This window comes from Eptatretus burgeri, chromosome 1 (assembly GCF_056783735.1).
Source record: "Eptatretus burgeri isolate ZD-2024b chromosome 1, Ebu_testis_v1, whole genome shotgun sequence".
NCBI classification, from domain to species: Eukaryota; Metazoa; Chordata; class Myxini; order Myxiniformes; family Myxinidae; genus Eptatretus; species Eptatretus burgeri.
The window spans coordinates 28,571,951-28,595,338 of record NC_140961.1 but is presented as its reverse complement, the minus strand read 5'-3'; the positions used below and the strand labels follow the sequence as shown (position 1 = coordinate 28,595,338).

The following is a 23,388-nucleotide window of genomic DNA, read 5'->3' as shown; positions in this document are numbered from 1 at the left end:
CTACCTTTCCCTCGTCTCATCAAGAAGTGAAACAGGAAGAAATGGAACTGAAAAAACAAACACAACTCTTTACCCACGTGTTTTCGAAATGACGTCATCAATCAGCTGACTACCTGGGCCACGTGACATCAATTATTTTGCGGTCGTTTTCATTCGAGAAAGTAACAAATTATTTATTGGTTTAAAATAAAAAAAGCATTATCTGCAAGAACAGATTCCTCAGGAAAACGATCTATTTGTTTTTGGAACATCTTCGATTCTGCCGAATCTAGATATGCCACTCGTGTTAAGTTTACATTTTATTTCACGGTTAAATGGTTTGTTTTCTTTTTTTCTTTTTCCAGGGGTGTGTTCAGTTCGCGATGCGCTTGCTATCGCTTTCCAAGCTAGCTGTTCCGGATCAACCATTTCGTTGGAGTGCTTGCTTGAGTGCTTAAGCCGCTTGGCGAGCGCTCTACAAGCGGATTGGCAATGGAAGACGTAAACACAACCCTAAAAAATAGTAAATTATGTAAAAAGTCTAAACAGATACTATATATGTTAAAAGTGGCATACCTAGAACCTATCTCTGAAATCTACAACCGTATTGACGTTATAGAGCTCACGCAAAGTGTACAACGAATCGGCGGATCGTAAACCGCGAATTTGTCCGCCGTCGTGTCCATTTCCCAAAGTTTGATTCGCGAGTCTGGAATGGGTGGTTTCGGTGCTTCGGATCAACGACTAGAATGTCTTGTTGAACAGCTTCCAGGGTGCGTACTGATAAATCATTCATTTTACCGATGCAGTTTCATTCTCCTGCTAAGTGCTCGACTTGTCGCTCGTCGTCGTGATGGATTTTTGCTCATAAACGCTCCCGGTGATGATGTCTGTGCTTGCTCCACCACAACCTCTCAACTAGTTTACTTTAACCATGTTAAATCGTTCGTTTTTATTTAAAATTTCCATAAACTTGGGACGTCCTGCGGTTCTTTCAGTGAGTCCTGAAGGTTTCTTTACGTTTTCTAAAAGCGGAAATGACGTCCGATGACGAAGAGACTCGTGTGAACATGATTGGCCAAGCCGCGGGAGTCCTTGATAGCCAATGGGCGTTCGGGATACTGACGTCACAACACGTTTGAGTGTCCGTTTCCATGGCTACGATGTTGCTGGCTGCTTTGTCCATTTTGAAAGTGAAGAGATCAAACTCTACCTTGTCCAGATGCTCACAGGAAATGTTTCGTACGTAGGCTGTCGCTGCTGGTTGCATCATTCCTGGAAGTGTGGCTGTGCCACTGATGCAGTGCCCCCGTTTATCACTGAGCTGGTACTCATTTTATGACGACCTCAGAAGGATGACGGGCCGAGTCAACTCACTTGGTGTTATTTCAACCGGACGGCGAGGGCTCAAACTCAAGACCCTGAGATCTTAAGACAGCCACCTTAACCGTGACCGCCACGAAGGCCGAAATCTTTATGACCTGAGTTTTAGAAAATGAAAAAGGTCAAAATTACTGTTTTGGACTTCGTAAGCAAACAGCAGGCTTGCTCAGTAAATGGTGGTGGTCGTATGGTAGCTATCATTTCTTGAAGAGTGACAGTGTCGCTGATGCAGTGCCCCTCTACCAGTACACACACTGGAACCGGTACTCATTTCGCCGACCTCGGAAGGATGACAGGCTGAGTCAACCCCCTGGTGTATTAATTCAGCGGCCGATGGGGCTTGAACTCAGGATCCTAGGATCCCAAGCCACCACCCTAACCACTGAGCCAACACCAGGCTCTGCTCAGTAAATGACTTCATATCGTCTTCGATGCACTTGTCGTCCCAGATAGCTTTCTTTGCCTTTATATGACGATCGTTTGGGCAGTACCAAGGAAATAGGTGCGGGTGATTATTATTAATCATGCCATTCTCCTGCTCGATGACAACCATAAATACATGTCCATTGACCCCATCTATCACATTCTACCAGCTCGTCCATGATGTTGGCACATTGTACACCGTTTCGATTCATGCTTCCGTCGGTGTCATTAGAAAAGGTGTCCACATGCATCTGATTGTGGGGTTTGCTGCTACTTTGTCTTCGGGATGCCCTCTGGAGGATTCTTGGTCTTCGTGGGGTGCCACCAAAACTGATCGATCTGATGTCTGAACTCAACTCTGGTACTGAGTGTGCTGTAAGATGTGGTGGTACCATCTCTGACTTATTTCCAGTTGTTACTGGAATTCGTCAGGGGTGTGTACTGGCCCCCACATTTTTCGGCGCTTGTATGGACTGGATTCTAGGGAGGATGTCGGAGAGATTAAGCTGCGGTGCATCGTTCGGGAATGTCAAGATCTCTGACCTTGATTTCGCAGCTGATGCAGTCATCTTTGCGGAGACTTTAGACATCCTTTTGGGGGCCCTTGAGGTGCTGAATGAGGAGTCTGAGCCGCTGGGATTACGGGTTTACTGGGTCAAAACTAAGATCCAGGCTTTCATTGACATCTTGGATACAGCTATCTTGTCTGTGCCTATTTATGGTGAGGATGTTGAGGTCGTGGAGAGATTCACGTCTCTACTGGCTGCGAGTCAGAGGTCAATAGATGTCTGGGTCGGGCCTGGGGAGTCATGGATTCACTGGATCATAGGGTATGGCGCTGTCGTACCTGTGCAGGACGATGAAAGTCTGAGTCTTCAAGTTCTTGGTCCTTCCGGTCTTGCTCTGCGGATGTGAGACTTGGACTCTGACCAGGGATCTGAGATAGAGACGGAGACTTAACTCCTTTGGTACCAGGTCTCTTCGGAGAATCCTTGGCTCTCGCTGGTCAGACTTTGTGTCCAACGAGCGGTTGCTGAGAGAGACTCAAATGAGATTTGTTACCTGCATAGTCTGTGAGCATCAGCTGCCGCTGTATGGACATGTGGCTCGTTTTCCTGACGCTGATCCTACTCACCAGATTCTCTCAGTGAGGGAGTCTCGTGAGTGGAGGAGGCCAATGTGCCGACCACGTGCCTCGTGGTTGCAGCAGGTTGATCAGGATCTCAAGGAGATGGGGATGGGCCAGGCATCTGCCTGGGGGATGGCCAAACGGGGGGCCCTGGAGTACCAACAGAAAGTGACGCGCTGCTCCGGCACATGCTCCCATACATGACCCGACTTTCCACATCTGCTTGCACCTTTAACTGTTAGTTTATTCAAAGAATGGCCAGGGCTGAAGGTCCTGGGGTGTGCACCAGCAGCAGCAGTGCCAATGACCTTGGCAGCATTGCTGAGAGCATGGGTATTTTGTCTTTGACTATTTTTAGATCCTCGTGGAGGATCTCTAAGACTTACTCACGTTGTTGTTCTTTATCTTCTTCTTGTGGACTTTTGTGTTTCACAGCCCACAGTTTTCATCAAAACTTCCTGAAATTTGGCATATATATGTAAAAATACCCTGCGCAGGCAGTAACCATCTCCGATTTTGAAAATTCCTCCGAGAAAAAAAGTTGACGTCATAATATCGCCGCTAATGGAAATCGCCTGCACCATTATCTCCGAAACTAGGCAAGCTGTTTGAATTTTGTTTGCGGGAATCAAGTCGGGTATTAGCACAGATAATTTATCGCAAACCTGATACTTCACAATGACGTCATATTCGTTTTTATGACGTCATCATTAAGAGGATGAGGATCTTCACTCATTTGAGCTTGTTGGTAGACATGTTGACCTAAGGCCTCAAACTCCTATGTGAAGGCCTCACCTCAAGCATTCGGTCAAACAAGCCCAAATTAATTTTCTCTTGACTTCAGCTTTGCTGATTTCCTCAAATTAGGCACAGGGCCAATGAGACGCCACCACTCAAAATAAAAAAACAGGTTGTTTCTTTGTTTTCGTCCATGCTTTCAGTGAGAGGCCTCGTTTCCCCAAAAACTCGGTGATTAGTCTTGTCTTAAGACCCCTCAGAGTTGCAGAGTCATCCATCCGGGTCTTCACCTGCACCAAAGCTTCCTGTGGTCTCTTTAACAAACTGCGATTCATGGCGAGAGGCCGCAAGCCATGCATTGCATGCCGATGGTCCAGTGCTTGGCGATTCAACGTACTGCATGCACACACACAACACCAACATGGTGGTTTATAATCACATCTTCAAAAAATACCAAAAACAATGACATGAGCTGAGAATCGCCTACCACAGGAGCACATTGTCTCTGCCCTGCTGATCACCAGTCAGGAGGTTTACAGCCAGGAACGTAAAATTCAACGAAAGAAGCACGCTGACACCATGACACGGCACTGCTGTCACGGACACAAATTATACCAACATGTCACCTCCAAACTAGGAGGAATCCGAATGGTACTCCAGCCTTTGCAGACTGAGATGAAAGGTGGTCACGAATAGATGAAAGCAGAGATGTAGATCTGGATTTCTCCCTTGGTGTGGGCTCATCAGGACAACATACTGCTGATCGTTTATTTGTGACCATATTCGGCTTATTAATAATAACTGAATCGAACCCCCAAACTTGGCGAGGCAGCAGGGCACAAATCGAGTCCCATCGTGTTAGAGTTAGCGTGCTTCTTTCGTTGAATTTAATGTTCCTGGCTGTAAACCTCCTGACTGGTGATCAGCGGGGCAGAGACAATGTGCTCGTGTGGCAGGCAACACTTGTTGCTGGCAGGTTGTGCAGCAAGCGCTGTGATGGGACGCAGTTAGCATGCGTTGGTTAGTTTGTGTTTCTCTCTCCCCCCATTCCCCAATGCTCCTTTCGACAATCCTTCACCCCATCGGCCTGACCTTCAGTCCAACGAAAATTCCGGCGTCCCTCGGTCCGACGGAATCCCTCTCCGTTTTCCCTCCATTCGTGCATTGCTTAATTGGGCATGTTCGATCCGTCTGTTGTCATTAATCCTTCGGGCTGATCGGATTACCTTCACCGCATGGCACTGTGTGCATTCTCATGTGCATGTTCGTGGTATGAGGCGCACCTCGTGTGCTTTTTCCCGTGCATGGTGGAGTGCGACACATCTCGCAGGCACATTACAGCGGGGACTGTGCAGTGAACAGTTGTACGCGGGGTAGGGAACGGAGGCTCTCGTCGCGACCTTTGGCGCACGAAGGGAGGGGTGGGAGAACACTTATTGATCTCGGCGGGAGCAAGAGAGCTCAGATTTTCACTGATAATTAATTTATAAATATTTCTCAAAACATGTTTTCACTTTGTCATTACGGGGTGTTTTATGTCGATCGGTGAGAAAATTTTTTAAAACAAATCCATTTTCAATTCAGGCTGCAACAACAAAATGTGACAAAGGTTGTGGGGTGTGATTACTTTCTGAAAGCACTGTCTTTATATCGTTGCGGTTCTGCAAAACCGCATGCCTCGAAGGCAATGGCACCCAACATACAGTGATCCCCAGGCAGTTATTACCTCTGCCGCCAAAGGTGAAGGAGGTTGTGTTTTCACCCGTTTCTGTTTGTCTGCCTGTTTGTTTGTCTGTTTGTTTGTCTGTTTGTGTACATGATATCTCAAAAAGTTGTGGACAGGTTGGGTGTGTGACAAGGACTAGTTGATCCTATTTTGGTGAAGATCCGGATCCGGATCCGAGAGTTATTTAATTTCTAATGTGATTCTTCACCATTGAGAGATCGGGCCAAAAACGATATAGTTCTGTATCGCATGATATTTAAAAAATGGATTGGTCCCCATATGTTATCGTGGATCAGACACGACGTGGCGGAGGTATGCGCTCTGAGCGTCCTTCTAGTTTCATTAGTATTCGTGTCGTTAATCCTTCCCTCATGTCTCGTGGGTTAACGAGACGAAGTGCGTTGCATGGGTCTCGTAATTAGGTCTAATAAATATCTCATTCCAACTCTAACCCTTCTAGCCATAGTACATAACAAGCAAGCAAGCACACACGCCATTCAATAGACAATTGTTTTTCAGCACACCACGATGCCTCCAGCGGCTCAGATCATCCACATCCCCGCTGCACCATTATTTCATTGAAATCTGCACGCCAATTCCCAATTGGCAGCTCACCTTACTTTACACCTCGCTTACCAAATCTCAATCTCACCACTTTGACCACAAACGCCTCCCGCACACGGGAAAAATATCGCCGCACCCCCTCGTACCTCTGCATCCCGACAATTCGCCACTCTATTCGCGGAATCGGATTGTCCTCGGCGCCGCGCGATGCTCAACCACGCAACAGATGCTAATAGCTCCGCCACGTCTCACCAGGGACATCCCGGTTGAGCATCTGGAATTGATACAGCCCTCATCCAGTCGTCAGACCATGGCGGGACCGGGGGCAATGAGGAGGGGTCGCGAGAGAGGCGATCTGGGAGTTTGGTTCAAGTCCTGGTTGTACATTTTGGTTCATGAGGGAACTCGTGGGTGGCGGAGAAAGTCCGCTGCCATCTGACATTCAGACTGCACTCAGTGCACGCTCAGGGCCGGGGTGCTGGCTCGGGGAGCATGCCTCTATTCTGGGTCGGGAGCTCCGAGCCATGCCGAGGCCGGGAGGCATCTGAGCCGGTTTTCGGTCCTGGAGCCTGGCAGGGTGTGGCTCGGGTCGCTGTGGCCGAATGGAAGAGCAGGGTTTGGGCCACAGCACATCACTTTCCGGTCATCACCCCACCCTTTGCCTGGGGCTTATAAAAGGGGTAGCGCAGAGCCGTTCGGGTCTCTCTCTGTCACGCTCTTCTTCAGAACATTATTGGTGTGCGATTGCCATCCAGAACCCACCTCTTCTTCTTCAAGAACCTGATCCGAGCCGACTGCCGTCCTTCGAGACTCCCTGCCATGCTGTTGATGTCCCGCCACTCCCGCGCAGCCAGACGGACCAATGTGGAGCACACGTTGCCACGAGCTCCGGCAAATAATTAAGCAGGAGATAACGCACCATATCACGAGGTGGAAACTCTCAGGCTGAGTGTCCCACGGAGGTGCACGCTACACATACAGATCTTTACATGGTTAGGTTAGGGATCTTTCTCCTCACGCATCTATTTTTATCTATTTTTATCTCTCTCTCTCTCTCTCTCTCTCTCTCTCCCCCCCCTCCATCCCGTCTTCTGTGGACAAACAAAGAAGAACGTTAGTGACTCGCAATCCCATTTTCCTCTGGCACGACACCGCATCCCCCACAGTGCACTATGTCACATCTCCCACTCCCACATCTTAGACACCACCAGTATTCCCCGCACCTACCTCTCCCGAAGCATTCTAGGTTGCATTTGTCTGTCGACTGCACGAGTATATATATATATATGTATATGCACACATATACATACATACAAACAAATAGTAAAAGAGTGGGGCGGTTGGGATTACACTTTAAAAAAAAAAAAAAAGAAGTCGCTTCCAACGAAAAGTAAGAAACGAGATTGACTGCTAATTTGAGCAAAAAAGTGAGAGCAGATCCGGTCTCAGGCAATGTTTCGCAGCCGGCTTCAACAGGCATAATAGATGAATAATCTCATGTTGAGAGTTCAGTTTATGAAGCAATCACAAAAAAGACCAATTACTGCACCGTAGTCTAAAGAAGGAAGCTTGACAGGATATATACATATATATATATCTATATCTATATCTCTCTCTCTTTCTCTCTTTCTCTCTTTCTCTCTTTCTCTCTTTCTCTCTTTCTCTCTCTCTCTCTCTCTGAAGTTTAAGAACATCCCCATTTTTCCAGTTTTTACTGAAATTTAAGCAGTTTAATATTTCAATGTACTCTGAAATTAAAGCATAGAACAAATAAACAATTTCAGATAATAAAAAAGAAATCATGGAATCGTTTTGTTGAACAAAATTTAATCTAAACTTTTGACTCATCAAAGTCACCACCTTTTGCATATATAACAGCCGAACATACTCGTGGCATTCTTTCTGCAATGGAAATCAAATATTGCTCGGAAAGTTTTCCCCAACACTGTTGCAGAAGTTCCCACAAATATGTTGCACTTGTAGGTTGTTTTGCTTTCACCTTCTGTCCAGTTCATCCCAAACCAGCTCGATGGGGTTTAAGTCTGGAGACTGTGCTGGCCATTCCATGATTTGAAGCCTACCGTCTTGTTGTTTTCTTCGAAGGTAGTTCTGACATAACCTGGAGGTATGTTTTGGGTCGTTATCTTGCTGTAAAATGAACCTCTGACCAACGAGGCGTAGACCATAGGGTATTGCATAGTGCTGCAAAATTCTGTGGTCGCCCTTTTGGTTCAGGGTGCCAGTCACTCTGAGGAAGTCACCGACTCTGGATCCAGCAAATGAGCCCCAGATCATCACACTTTCTCCTCCATGTCTGACAGTTGGTGTCACACACTGAGAAACCATCCTTTCGCCCACTCGACGGCGTACAAAAACCCTGCATGATGAACCGAAGATTTCTAATTTTGATTCATCGTTCCATAAGACCTTCTTCCAGTTTTCAGTAGTCCACTGGCGGTACTTCATGGCCCAGGCAAACCTCTTTTTCTTTTATTGCCATCTTAGCAATGGCTTTCTTACTGTCACTCGACCTGTCAAACCTGCAGCTCAAAGTCTTCTCTTCACAGTTGAAACTGGGACTTCCTTACTTCGACCAGTGTTGAGTTATGCTTGAAGCTGCTGTCCTGTGAGCCGCCGATCACGCAAGCTGTTGACTCTCAGAAACTTCTCTTCTGATTGTATTGTGGCTTTGGGTCTGCCAGACCTCTTCCTGTCAGAGTTTTCTCCAGTTTCCAAGTGCCTTTTGATGGTGTAGAAAAACTGTACTCACTGACACCTTGGCCTCCTTTGCAATTTCTCCAAAGGAAAAACCTACACTTTTAAGGGTTATAATGGTCTGTTTGTCTTCCTTTGTTAATTTTCTTTTTCTCGCCATTATGATACCAATATACTACTTCCTGCAGTGCAATATTGTCCAAATAATGCTTCAGAAGGTGCAGCAACACAGTCTGTTCCAACACTGCTTTTATACAGAGGGTTTGTAACTAATCAAGCAAAAGTTAGGACACCTATAGGAATTGTTTGCATCAACTTTCATGGCTTAATTTACTTCCATTGCTGCAGAACAGCTGCAGTTGCTCACCCATTACTTGTTCCTTGAAAAGGGCCTTTTTAACAACTCTGAAATTTACATTATTTTTCTGTTTTTGGTAACCTAAACTTCGTTTTTTTTTTTTTAAATCCTCTGGCAGTTAACCGCTTAGCTTTGTACCATTTCAGGTTATTCACTGGACTTGAACCACTTAAATTGCAGTAAAAACTGAAAAATGGGGGTGTTCTAAAACTTCTGACCGGTGGAGTGTGTGTGTGTGTGTGTGTGTGTGTGTATGTGTATATGTATATGTATATGTATATATATATATGTATATGTATATATATATATGTATATATATATATATATATATATATATATATATATATATATATATATATATATATCACACAAACATGGATATATAATGTACTTACTGGTAAGTACTTACAAAAGCTGTTTTATTTGAAGTTATAACCTTCACCTATAAGCAATTGACTGATATCCCAACTTCCCGAATCATCAGCTGGGCACCGTTTTTCATCGAGGTTTCGATCCTTTCAGCCCAGAACCTCTCAAAACGGTGGATCCACAACCCCGGTTGCAGATCCACAACAGTAGATTACTCCACATCAAAGGACCCACACACAACCTCAAAGTTGTGTTCAGACAGCCAGTCAACACAGCAATGCAATATCTTTATTCAAATTATTAGTTTTATTTAAAGTATTATTGCATATGACGAACTCTAATCATATACCACTTTATATGATAATGATGAAGCGATATAAAAACTTTACCTTGTGGACATGTCCATTACACAGCACCACCATCTAACCATACACTCAAACTGTCATTCAAATATTCAAACTGTCATTAATAACCGATTTTAACATGATGCACTGTGTAACCCAGAAATTATTTTAATGCTTGTATTTTATCAATAATTTTAAAATGATTATTTATTTATTTTTCTATTTACCTTCTTTATTTAATACACACACATATTTAACCAGTAATAATTAAAGAATTTACCTCACTAAAAAAATTAATTATTATATGCAATGCAATCGGAACTTGTTTCCACAAAAACCAACCAAACTTTAATAAAAGGTGATGATGGAGTCCAAAGACATTCTCACAAGATCTGATCAAACAATAAACCAAATATCCCCTGTTTAACATGATGGAAAAACCTTATCAGCACGTTCTACAAAATCATCCTTCACTGAACAAATTTTTGCAAATCGAAGTTGCTGAGATGAAAAGACATTGCAACCCATTTTAATTGGTACATTGCTACCTGGAAAGGTGTACAAGATTACCGGGAAACTGAAATCATCAACTTTACGATATACACTTGTATTAAATCCATTCTGTCCAACTCTCACCAACACATCCAGATATGCAGCATCTGTACAATCATTACCACTCCTGTTTACAATCAGGCTATCTGGATAGATCTTGTGAAGCTGCCTATCAAAATAATTATAATATTTCACCACACAAATATAATCGATATAACGACATGTATGAGTTAATTTTTTAGCTAATCCTAATTTTTTTCTCCTTCATCAATTTATGCATGAATGAAAATTCACAGAAAATAAGAAAAATGTCCGCTGGTCTGGGGGCTGCAATTCCCACCCATGGGAATACCCTGAACCTGTTGAAATATTATCCCACAAAACGACACAAAAGTATAAAATAAAATAAAATTAACAGCATCCTTAAACTTCTGCTTGTCAAAACAATGAAAACTTGAGCATTTATTTTTAGAAAAGAATGCTGTATCAAACTTGACACATAAAAACTTATTAAAAGAGTTTAAAACCTTGTCAATCACTTTGAAGAGCAAATCCCTCACCAGTACTAAATCCACATTTGTAAATAAAGTTTAAAAAACAAAAACTTCAACCAACGTCATATTGAGGCATCTAATTCTATCTAAGAACTCCAAAGTAGAAAGAGAGAGGAGGAAGGCAGGGGAGGGAGAGATGACACACATTCAGATGGGAACACAAGCAGGTAAATACAAAGGTTGAATCAGAGATGAAACCTTCTCTATCAACTGTAACTACAACACTGTGGATCGAACTTATAACAAGCATGAGTGGAGTTCCAGGATGAGAACCAAAGAGTGTTACATATTTCCTCTTCCTTACACTGTCACATTTTCTAGTTTTCCTTGAGTAACATTCAAATACAATGGAAATGACACACATTGGTTGACTCCTCAGTTTGTGATGGATTGAAAGGTTAAGTTGTTGCAAACATATTGATTGACACAGAAAAATAACATGTGTTCCATGTACAAATTATACAAATTCTCTAGGTAGATGTGCACCGTGTACTAATTGTATAAATTCTCCATGCAGATGTGTACCATATACAAATTGTACAATTTCTCTATGTAGATGTTGACCATGTACTCATTGTATAATTTCTCTATGTAGATGTTGACCATGTACTCATTGTATAATTTCTCTATGTAGATGTTGACCATGTACTCATTGTATAATTTCTCTATGTAGATGTTGACCATGTACTCATTGTACAATTTCTCTATGTAGATGTTGACCATGTACTCATTGTATAATTTCTCTATGTAGATGTGTGCCATGAACTAATTGTATAAATTCTCCATGTTGATGTGCACCATGTCGTCATTGTGTAAATTCTCTATGGAGATGTGTACTGTGTACTAATTGTATAAATTATCTTTGTAGATGTGTACCATGTACAAATTGTATAAATTCTCTATGGAGATGTGTACTGTGTACTAATTGTATAAATTCTCTTTGTAGATGTGTACCGCATACTAATTGTATAAATTCTCTGTGTAGATGTGTACCATGTAGTCATTGTATAAATTCTCTATGGAGATGTGTACTGTGTACTAATTGTATAAATTATCTTTGTAGATGTTTACCGTATACTAATTATATAAATTCTCCAGGTAGATGTGTACCATGTACGAATTGTATAAATTCTCTGTGTAGATGTGTACCATGTCGTCATTGTATAAATTCTCTATGGAGATGTGTACTGTGTACTAATTGTATAAATTCTCTTTGTAGATGTGTACCGTATACTAATTGTATAAATTCTCCAGGTAGATGTGTACCATGTAGTCATTGTGTAAATTCTCTATGGAGATGTGTACCATGTAGTCATTGTATAAATTCTCTCTGGAGATGTGTACTGTGTACTAATTGTATAAATTCTCTTTGTAAATGTGTACCGTATACTAATTGTATAAATTCTCCATGTGGATGTGTACCATGTACGAATTGTATAAATTATCTGTGTAGATGTGTACCATGTAGTCATTGTATAAATTCTCTATGGAGATGTGTACTGTGTACTAATTGTATAAATTATCTTTGTATATGTGTACCGTATACTAATTGTATAAATTCTCCATGTAGATGTGTACCATGTACGAATTGTATAAATTATCTGTGTAGATGTGTACCATGTAGTCATTGTATAAATTCTCTATGGAGATGTGTACTGTGTACTAATTGTATAAATTATCTTTGTATATGTGTACCGTATACTAATTGTATAAATTCTCCATGTAGATGCGTACCGTAAACTAATTGGATAATTTATCTCTGAAGATGTGCACCATATACTGATTGTACAATTTCTCTATAAAGATGTGTGCTGTGTAGTAATTGTCCAATTTTTCAATGTAGATATGTACTGTGTAGTAATTGTCCAATTTTTCAATGTAGATATGTACTGTGTAGTAATATAATAAATTTAGTATAAATTCTCAATGTGGATGTGTACCGTAAACTAATTGTACAATTTTTCAATATAGATATGTACTGTGTAGTAATAGTATAAATTTAGTATAAGTTCTCCATGTAGATGTGTACCGTGTACTAACTGTATAAATTCTCCATGTAGATGTGTACTATAAACTCATTGGATAATTTATCTCTGAAGATGTGCACCATATACTGATTGTACAATTTCTCTATAAAGATGTGTACTATGTACTAATTGTACAATTTTTCAATGTAGATATGTACTCTGTTGTAATAGTATAAATTATCTTTGTAGGTGTGTACCATATACTAATTGTATAAATTCTCCATGTAGATGTGTACCGTAAACTAATTGGATAATTTATCTCTGAAGATGTGCACCATATACTGATTGTACAATTTCTCTATAAAGATGTGTGCTGTGTACTAATTGTACAATTTTTCAATATAGATAAGTACTGTGTCGTAATATAATAAATTTAGTATAAATTCTCAATGAAGATGTGTACCGTAAACTAATTGTACAATTTTTCAATATAGATATGTACTGTGTAGTAATAGTATAAATTTAGTATAAATTCTCCATGTAGATGTGTACCGTGTACTAACTGTATAAATTCTCCATGTAGATGTGTACCATAAACTAATTGGATAATTTATCTCTGAAGATGTTTATCATATACTGATTGTACAATTTCTCTATAAAGATGTGTACTGTGTACTAGTTGTACAATTTTTCAATGTAGATATGTACTGTGTTGTAATAGTATAAATTTAGTATAAATTCTCTATATGTGTACCGTGTACTAATTGTACAATTTTTCATTGTTGATGTGTTCCATGTACTAAATGTATAAATTCTCGATGTTGATGTGTGCCATGTACTAATTCTATAATTTCTCTCTGTAGATTTGTACCATGTACTCATTGTATAAATTATCTATGTCGATGTGTACTGTGAAATAATTGTATAAATCTTCAATGTAGATGTGTACTCTGTACTAATTGTATAAATTCTCTATGTAGATGCAGACCATGTACTAATTATATAAATTCTCTGTGTAGATGTGCACCATGTACTAATTGTATAATTTCTCAATGAAGATGTGTACCAGGTACAAATTGTATAAATTCTCTATGTCGATGTGTACTGTGTAATATTTGTATAAATTTCCTTTGTTGATGTGTACAGTATACAAATTGTCCAAATTCTCCATGTTGATCTGTACAAGATGAACGCTACAGAAGAAACTTTTAGCTCTTCCATGAGCCTCGTCTATGTATACAAAACAATAAGAAAATATAAACTTGGTAACTGAACACACTCCTCACGGTAGTGCCAACGCTCGATAAAATCCGCAACATTATGAAACAACTAAAGGTGGGTAAGGCTTCTGATTCTGACGCATTCCAGGGGAAGTGTACAGGCATGGTGGCTCCCATCTTCCTTTGCTTTTACATAAACTTTTCACCCAAATCTCGTCCAAGGATTCAGTCTTACAGAATTTCAGTCGCCACAAACTTCCAATTGTACAAAAGGAAAGGCTACCTACTGGACTGAAATAACTACCGAAGAATCGCATTGTTGTCCACAGCCTAGTTGTCAATGTTGTTGAAGGTTTTTTTTTTTAAACAATAAAGCTGCCGAATGACGTGACCAATGACGTCATCATTTTTTTTTTCTTTGGACTATTTTATCCCTTGATTACCTCAATTAATGCTCCAGAAAGTGTTAACACCAGAATTCTTCTCAATTGCAAAACAATATTTCCTGAACTGCTCCCTTACAACGTGTAAGCCTGAGTTAACTACGTATAACTGATAACTGATTGGTGGAACACCGCCTGGCACCTGCTATAAACCTGTACTTGTATGGGTTCTTATGAAGCTTAGGATCCAGAAAAGTCGAGGAGTACAAAAATTTACCGCTTTACATTTAATACTGGAATTATTAACTAAAACTTCCTGATGCTCGGAAATAATATATTGGAATGACTTTTGACAAGGAACATATGTGCTCTTTCCTATACTCGTCAAAGTAACCGAATCGATGCCGAACTCTCTTAATAAAACCTCCGCATGAAGGTTTTCACAAACCACAACAAAATTATTAGCAGCTTTATCCGCTGGAGCTATTAGGTAGCTATCGTGGAGATCCTGAATGTCTTTACGAACACTCGGCTTGTTCAACACTGGTTTAGATCGACCCAGTGAAAGCAATCCCCGACTACTAAAAAACTAAATCCTATTATCCAGGACTTCGACAACACTGTTAAACCATGCATTAAAACTGTTTACAGATAAATTAAACTTGGTGCACATTTTGTTAACAAAATTAGAGACAGAATCCACAATTGAAAACCTAATGCAGCTCCAAGGTTGAGTCACTGGTTCCCTATATTTAGCTCCCATTTTCATCAGATCCCTAATTTCACAATTGCTAATTATGTTCAAATACCCAGAAACTATGTGTCCACAAGGACCATATAATAAAAAAGGGGAAGATGACCATGCACAGTCAGTTTCCAAAATGTCCTTTACTACATCTATACTAAGAGTTTTAAAGAAATTTACCATAATTGAATAAGGATTCTCCTATGGTCTTAATGAAAGTGAAATAAACCTTCAATGGGGTTTGCTCCCTAACTTTATCTGGTAATAAACTCTCCACACTGGTATCCCTAAAAATAGAATGAAGCCGAAGCCCATCTACCTGCTTGCTGGAAAAAATCACAAACTAATAACTCGCGGATCCGATCAACTTTGGGAGTAGTCTTCTTTATCAGAACCCTGCAACAAAAAGCTTCGATCAAAAACGAGCACATGTTGAATGAACCTGCTAAACTCTGGAGAATATTAGCCAAGACTTGTTTGGAGCATGACCTCAGAAGAACATAAAAAATCATGAAAAACCTTTCCTTCATAAAAATCTTGAAGTTCATCAATTATCTCTGAAATTTATATTTTTGAAGCCGTACGACACCGACGACGACGCACATGACCTCTGGGTCTCCTTCTGATTGCATTAGCAAAATACTTGTTACCAAAAACATTACCTTCAGAAACTGACCCAGTACCTTGTACTCTGTCATTAAGGCCCAAAGGATAGCTCGCACATAGTGTCCTGATCCAAAAAAATCCTCTCTGCACCCTCGTTCAACATTACACTCCTCTTTATTATCAAAATCATTAACATTAACTGAATATAATTTTAATAGAACAACTACTAAAAGCACGTCCAACTTCACTTAAATGATTATATAACTAAGTCTTAACACCAGACGATACAGCAGACCCATGTCCATTCAAACGTTGATGTAAACAAACATTGAGATGTTTTTACCAACATATTGCAATCCACAATCTCCACAAGTGAGAAGATAAATCATGCACTTTGATTCACATCCCAACAAACATTCACAATCGACAACAAAAGTCTTACCCGTCATATGACAAACAAAAATTTGACAAGGTCTAAAAACTTTACAACACAAACATCGAGAGGAATTACACTTTTTGACAAAACATACTGACTCATTCCGACACTGCATGCTTTTTCGTTTTCCGTAAGCCTGACATTATTGTCATTCTTTTCAGTTTTTGACCTAATCCGGTTGGCTAAGACCAGACAGAAGAGATAGGCTGCCCAGGATACTTATTGGCGAGGAGCTGCCTTGCTTAAGGCGGGTGTTACCTGGTATAGAACTGAAAGTTCTCCCACCTGCACTGACAATGCCGAGTGATCAGTGCGTGACGGCCATTACCCCAACCTTAAAACCGGATCAAAGTTGGCAGCTGCTGGTTTTTCGTAAACATGAGGGCAGGTAGCTCATACTCCAAAAATGAAGAGAAATATAGGGGGAAGGTATTAAAAGGGGAAGTAGGAATAAAGAGAGGTATGAAACGGTAAAAGGAATCATGAAAGACGAAAAAGAGGTATGAAAGAAAAAGAACAAACATCAAAGATGTAAGGATGAATCCAGACAAGACTCAAGATCCAGCAATCAATCCAAGACCTAAATGCAGTAACAAGTAAAAAGCTACCAGAGGTCCATCAGCGGGGAAGCAAAGTCCACACTGCATCAGGATATGGTACGAGCAAAATCTAAATAAACACTAAATACTGTACAGTAGTCCCAATAAGGAAGCCAGACATAACAACACACACACACACACACACACACACACACACACACACACACACACACACACACACACACACACACACACACACACACACACACACACACACACACACACACACACACACACACACACACACTGCTGGAATTATAGATAGATGACGACATTTGAATAAGTTTAATCATACACCACTCTATTGATAATATATGAAGCAATAAACAATCTACCTTGTAGACATCGTCATTACAATACCGTATGTCTTTGTAATACATTTATTTGGGGAATTAAATGCAAAAGGTCATAGGGCATATTATGGACGACCCTTGCACAATAATAAAATAACTGAGGTTTAATCAAATGTAAGGCGCACCCAATGCACCACCTGAAAACGTTTTGCTATAGTTTGCAGTCTTTGCAAAAAAAAAAAAAAATAAAGCCAGAATACAGCCATGGTCAGTGAAATGGATGAAAATGTTAACGTTGAGGTGAAGAGGTGACAACGGAAACTGCTAACCAGTCTTGTTTCAAACTTACAGTGTGCAGCTGAGCGAGTTGTCCAGTGCTCTGGCGGATGGAACGGTGTTGGCCATTGTAAAGGGGTTGTCCGAGATCCAGGAGATAACAGAAGAAAGGTTGGCTGAAGAGCACAGGGGCATGATAGCAAAGCAAGAAGGTATCATCGTGCCCTTTTTTTTATTACCTCCACCACCGCAGATTGACGGAGGTTGTGTTTTCAGCCCTGTTTGTCTGTGAGCATGATATCTCAAAATGTTGTGGTTGGATTCAGATGAAACTTACTGGATGAGTGTGGTAGGTGACGAGAACAAGCCGATTCGATTTAGGTTAAGGTACGGATGCAGGTCCGGCCCATTAGAGGGTTAGAAAACTTAAATCGTTCAGCCTGGTTACCCTCACCAGAGGAGGGGAATTTCATCCGTTTGTCTGTTTGTCCGCACAGAACTTGCAAATGTAGCCCACAAACGCCACCTAGTTGTAGCCAGTAGTACAAGTTATCTTTTTTTTTTCAAACGAGTACCTCTATAAAATATGTACAATTTGCATGCTCATACCTCTCTAACGTATGCACCATACAATTATAATGTGTGTCCATAAAATACGTACTTTAAACCGCACAAAAGAAGTCCTGGTGAGGGTCTGCAATCGTTGATTGCTCTTTCTAGTTTGACTTGTACTACCCACCAGGAGCGGTGCTTTGCCATACAGATTAGAGATGATTGTGGGCATTCCCCCACTCTGAACCCCAAGGACTGAATTTTTTTTTCTTTAACCGCCTAAAACCTGCCCGTGCACACCCCGAGGACAACCTTGGAGAAAGACAAAATTAATAATACATGACCATCAGCAAGTTACCTTGTGATGAGATATTTACAAGCTTGATGTTCAGCAAACTATACTACATAATCCACAACCACATCCCATCCTCTTGTAAAGTGTCTGCAATTATAAACTAAGGTTACATCCCTCAATAATCGTCATGCAAGGGCTCTGACTTTAGCCGTTGTAGCCCTTGTATATTACTATTGGAATCGAAGAACTGAGGATCTATGGAGTTGTAGGTTTGCGTGTTACTGGTTGTTTGCAGCTCTCTTGCACAGTGTGGAAATGAGACACGTGGGGGCAAGGAAAGGCTGCCTCACTGAAAACCTCCCTCTCCTCGAGGCTGCGCAGGGGAGGGAGATGGAGGTGAGATGAGTGTCGAAGCTCAAAGGCTCCACGTCGAGACCCACAAGAGAATTCACAATAATTGTGTTGGTCGGACGTTTGTGTACAGGCTCTGGATCGAAGGTTGAATGAGGAGAGGAAGGTGCTGCAGCAAAGGATTGTATTGGAACTGGATCAGAAGGTTGAGGATCAGCAGAATACGTTGGAAAAGGCTGGAGTTCCTGGATTTTTCATCACCAGTAATCCACAGGTTATTTCGGCAATTCTCACTCGCGAGAGCGATGCTTATGAGTGCTCTTGGGGCGGTAACATCAATTATGATTTTGCTGAATTAATTGTGATTGAGGGTTAAGGACGAGCCTGTTCATTAATTGACTTTTTATATCTCTAAATTAGGCCAGGGTTATCATGCCTATAGATCGATCAACACCACATTAGTTCAATCTCTCGGGTGATCAATTTAATTTCACTGCATGTGGGGGAGGGGGAAAACAATTGGAGAGATACAGGGACATCACCAGGTGTGTTGTGTTATGTAAGGCCTTAGTGTGGGCCATGTGCTCGTGAAGGATAGTTAATTACCCCATGCATGCAAAGCGAAAAGCGGGGTGAAGCAATTGGTTCACTTTGTCCGTCAGTCTACAGATGTCACTTTATGATCGAGGAACAACTTGATCTCAATTTGAATGTTATATTTTGAATACTGTAGAGCACAAAGTAGAGCACGAACCTGCAGGCCAGCTGTACTATGGCTCTGAATTTGGCAAATTGTACGGAATATCGTACCGAGCATGCATGCGCGCAAAGAAAGGTAATTCTGTCTGGCAGTCACACAAAATTGAAAATCACATTATATAATGGGCGTAAGCCTGGAACTTCTAACACACTTTTCTCCAAACATTTTCTGTTCATACTTCCGAAATCTTCACATTATGTGTTCCATGTATTTACGCAGGTGATAGTGGATTCAAAAAAATCGAATATAGATATAATTTTCAAAGAGGGAATCGATGACGTCACAATCAGCAGCGTTTGGCGGAAAACCGACGGCCGGGTCCCAGACGACGTGCTTTACTTAACTAAGTTCTTGAGTTCAGGACGTTTGTTCAACTCAGCATTTACGATTTTTATCCTGCCATGTTGTTAATCTGTTGATGGAGGTAATATAGAATCGATGAATATGTCAAATCGTTCGTATTACTCATCTGGCACAATGTATCAAGGCCAACAATCTAAAACGACTGGTCTCAAACGCTACCATGGGCACCAAGACGTGCCACCAATATGAACTGAGCTGTTGAATGCGGTGCAAAACATCCAAAGAAACTACCGTAACCGAGTATTGTGATCTGTCGTATCCCCCATACCCGTCGTAGACGGGTATCTGCTCGTCATTTCAAACAGGAAATATTGTTTTTAAGGACGTCATAAAGGACACAAACAATAGACACGAAGGACTAACGTAACGTGTTAAATAAGGTGGTGTAAAAGACTGCATCAACGGTGGTTAACTGCCGAAAAAATTTTCTACAACCTTTAAAATCTTTTTTATTTCCATTTTATCATCTATCTATAATTCCAGCAATCTCTGTGTGTCTGTGTGTGTATGTGACCGCGGTTTCTCGCCAACCACTGGTCTGATCTAATTGAAACTTGCCAGGTATATTGCTGGGGACCTGAGTATGTGCCTTTTCAAGGTTTGATATTAATCGGACAAGTGGTTCCCAAGTTATGGCCATTTATTTAAAAAAAAAACCAATGACAGGACACATTGCTGCGTAGGCGTGGCCGTTGGGGAAGAGATCCTCAGCCGTGTTCCCCATTACGGGTTATAACGTACGGATTTCCGGATAGCGATGACTTACTGTATTCTACTAATTTCTCGATTTCTTATGCGCATTTATAGATAAACATATTCCAATCCAGTCGTCGTTTACGAGAGCAAAGGAATGGCCTGTGTGGTTGTTTGAAAGTTTTTTTTTTTGTTTTGCACGTACGGGCACGCGAGAGCGAAGAAACGGCCTGTGTGGTTGTTGTTTGTGGCACGCGGTCTGAAAGTTTTTTATTTTTATTTTATTTTTTGCACGTACAGGCACGCACTTGTATAATTGAACACTGCAGAACACAAATCGCCATATTGGCACTTAAAAAAAAAACCTTCCGTTTAGCAGTACTTGGACAAAATATTACAGCATTTTCGATCAACTCGACCAATCAAATTTGTCGCTCACAGATCCCGCCCAAATCCCTTTTTCTCATGGCTGCACAGGGTCAGGTGTTCAAGGAACTAGTTTTTCCACTAAATGATCTTACAAATTTTGACAGTTCTGCACAGGTGCATAAAACCCCGTTTCCACACTTCCCTATTCTCCCGGTTTCCATCGCTTGCACCGACCTTCACGACTGTTGGTTGTGAACCAATTGCAGACAAAAGCAGAGGATGTGAATCAAGTTTTTCATAAGTTGAGCCATTGAATAAAATTGAAGTATGTTGAAGACCCCTCCCCCCTCCCCCCCCCATGGCTTGAGAGATTGTCCAACTTCTGCAAGTGATGGTAGAAAGTGTTTGGTTTAATCCCGTAGTTTTTTTTTATTGTAAACCAAAACAAAATACCATTCTTACAATTGTAATGCATTCCTTTCATTACTTTATCCAAATAAAGGCAATAAAGAAGCAAAGTTACATCAGGAGTTGAATAAATGCTCTTGTGGGGTGAAGCTTTCCAATTAATTGTTGGCGTTATGTGGCACCTTTTGAAAAGAGTAGGCCATTGTGGACCAGTACCTTGGCCAGATTCGATTTTTTTTGTTTTGTTCTTTCTTTGCAGGAGTGAGGCTTATGCAAAGCAAGGTAAAACTGACAGTGGAACCAAAAATAAGAATGAATGAATGAGAGGAAAGGCAAACTAGCAAGTGAAGTGGTTTATTTAGGAAAGGTTAAAGGGGGACGGGGGGAGTGTGTAATAAAGGCGAGTCAGAATAGGGGATGAAGAGAGATGGCGGTGCACTCGCTTGAAGTCTACGGTAAGTGCAGCTTTCCCAGTACCGTGATGTAATAGTGACCCGTCGAGAATACAGTTATAATGTTTGGTCATTGGTTGCTTTTATGCTAGCTCAGCGAATTAATAATATAGCAGTAATTATAATTGTAACAACTGCTGTATATTTTTTTGAAGTTTCATACTAGTCTTTCTGAAATTTCAAGGAATGTTTTGAAGTCCAATGTGCGAGGTCTCACCCTCCGAGCAGTTTATATTCCACCGTGGTTCGTTTATACATGTTTCGATTGCCTAACAATAGTAGGATGTGGCGTGTTTTAAGCATGGAAAGACGGTCGCCATCATTCATAAATGTTTACAGTACCATTCAGGTCTTGCTCCAAGCACCCTTCCACGGGTGTTGCTTGTCCATTTATCATCTGGTAATATCATTGTGCACTAATACACCCCCAACCCATCCCTCCCTCCCTCCCTCCCTCAAATAATAGCAACTTATTACCTTCCAACCACTTTGCATCTTCAACCACGTCTTTTTGCATATCCCCCAGCATCGTCCGATTCATCAAACTCACATCTCTAGTTTTATTGCTGCGTGATTGTCTGACAAAATAACCCCATAAAATTTGTTTGCAAGCAGAGCTACCACTGATCTTGACCAAAATAATTTTTATTTTTAGCTTTAATAAAATTACGATTTTGTTTTTACCTTAACACCACCTCCTACGCCCTGTAGGAAATATCTTTACAGATTGAGCTGCTCTCTCTCATTTTGAAAAACTGGCAAGAGGATGGAGGGCAAGATGATGTGGTTTCCACTTCGGGTCTCTAAACACAAATTTTGATGGGAACAGTCGGAAGACCCGGTCTCCGATGGGCCGAACACAATCATTCTTCCCAACTTTTAAGATACAGTGCTATAAAATGATTAACGTTTGCAAGCAGAAGTACCCTTTGGGGCATTTTCAGTTTTTGATGTCTCCATGCTAAAAAAAAAACACAATGGAGGTAATTTCACCATAACTAACACAGCTAGATGTACCATCTGTAAATGCTCATCTCATGATATCAGCACAGACCTTCAGACTTCAATGCAATGTCACAAAGTCAGTAGAACAATAAAATACAAGATTCATTAAATGATATCCATTTTTCTTTTCTCTCTCTGGGTTTGCGGTCCATTGCTCACCAACATAATGACATCAATGCAGATATATCTTATGGGAATGAAAGATGTTGGCCAAATGTAACTTTTAGTTTAATAAATAGACTTTCAATTGTCTCTGCTCAAAACCATGGCTAACATGTTTGCAGACAATCGGATGAGACATAAATGTTGTATATAATTCATCCCTTTTACAACTCGGAGATACTTGAGGGATTCTCCTGTGCCCCGATGGTTCGACAGCACCGTATCTCCTCTTCGAGTTCACTACCCATTAGAAAGGTTTAACTTGCTTATTAAACTACCTTTGCTGCTCCTTCCGATGCCTTGTAATCGAGATATTTAAAAATACGTTTTGTATTTATTCATTGTACACACAAAGGCACTTTTGGATAAAACGAGAGGGCAGTCGGTTTGTGTGCGTCACAGTAGGTTATCTCTCACTTCTCCCCCACACATTCCCCCAGCAATAATTTTCATTCAATAAGTGTATTTAAAAAGGAAAAACAACTTTCATATTTTTAAAGTGATAAAACATTTCTCCAGATTTATTTCTCAATCTCTTCTTTTCAGCATCTATCTTGTCGATGCAGCAGTTTGTACAACCTGCAAGTCAAAGTGGAAAGTGAAAATGAGGCCAAAAAAA

General features: G+C 40.9%; 3 protein-coding genes across 6 annotated transcripts in view; 1 reads left to right on the top strand and 2 right to left on the bottom strand.

Moving 5' to 3' along the window:
- The window catches only part of LOC147034123 (V-type proton ATPase 116 kDa subunit a 2-like), a 56,800-nt gene extending 56,707 nt beyond the window's left edge, over positions 1-93 (bottom strand). Inside the window, exon 1 of the mRNA XM_085876785.1 lies at positions 5-93. The gene's annotated coding sequence lies outside the window, so the exon portion shown is untranslated. The remainder of the gene's footprint in view (positions 1-4) is intronic.
- A 502-nt stretch (positions 94-595) lies between these two features.
- Positions 596-22,717, top strand: LOC147034122 (protein DGCR6-like). The gene is made up of 5 exons (XM_085876806.1): positions 596-752; positions 17,435-17,571; positions 18,502-18,602; positions 18,691-18,831; positions 22,314-22,717. The coding sequence occupies exons 1-5, from the start codon at positions 694-696 to the stop codon at positions 22,407-22,409; spliced, it is 534 nt and encodes a 177-aa protein (XP_085732932.1). The 5' UTR covers positions 596-693; the 3' UTR covers positions 22,410-22,717.
- The window catches only part of MYO1C (myosin IC), a 153,430-nt gene continuing 151,530 nt past the window's right edge, over positions 21,489-23,388 (bottom strand). For all 4 annotated transcript variants that reach the window (XM_085876753.1, XM_085876760.1, XM_085876747.1 and 1 more), the window contains one exon: positions 21,489-23,348. In XM_085876753.1, the coding sequence (XP_085732879.1) occupies positions 23,319-23,348 (30 nt within the window). In that variant the 3' untranslated portion in view covers positions 21,489-23,318. The remainder of the gene's footprint in view (positions 23,349-23,388) is intronic.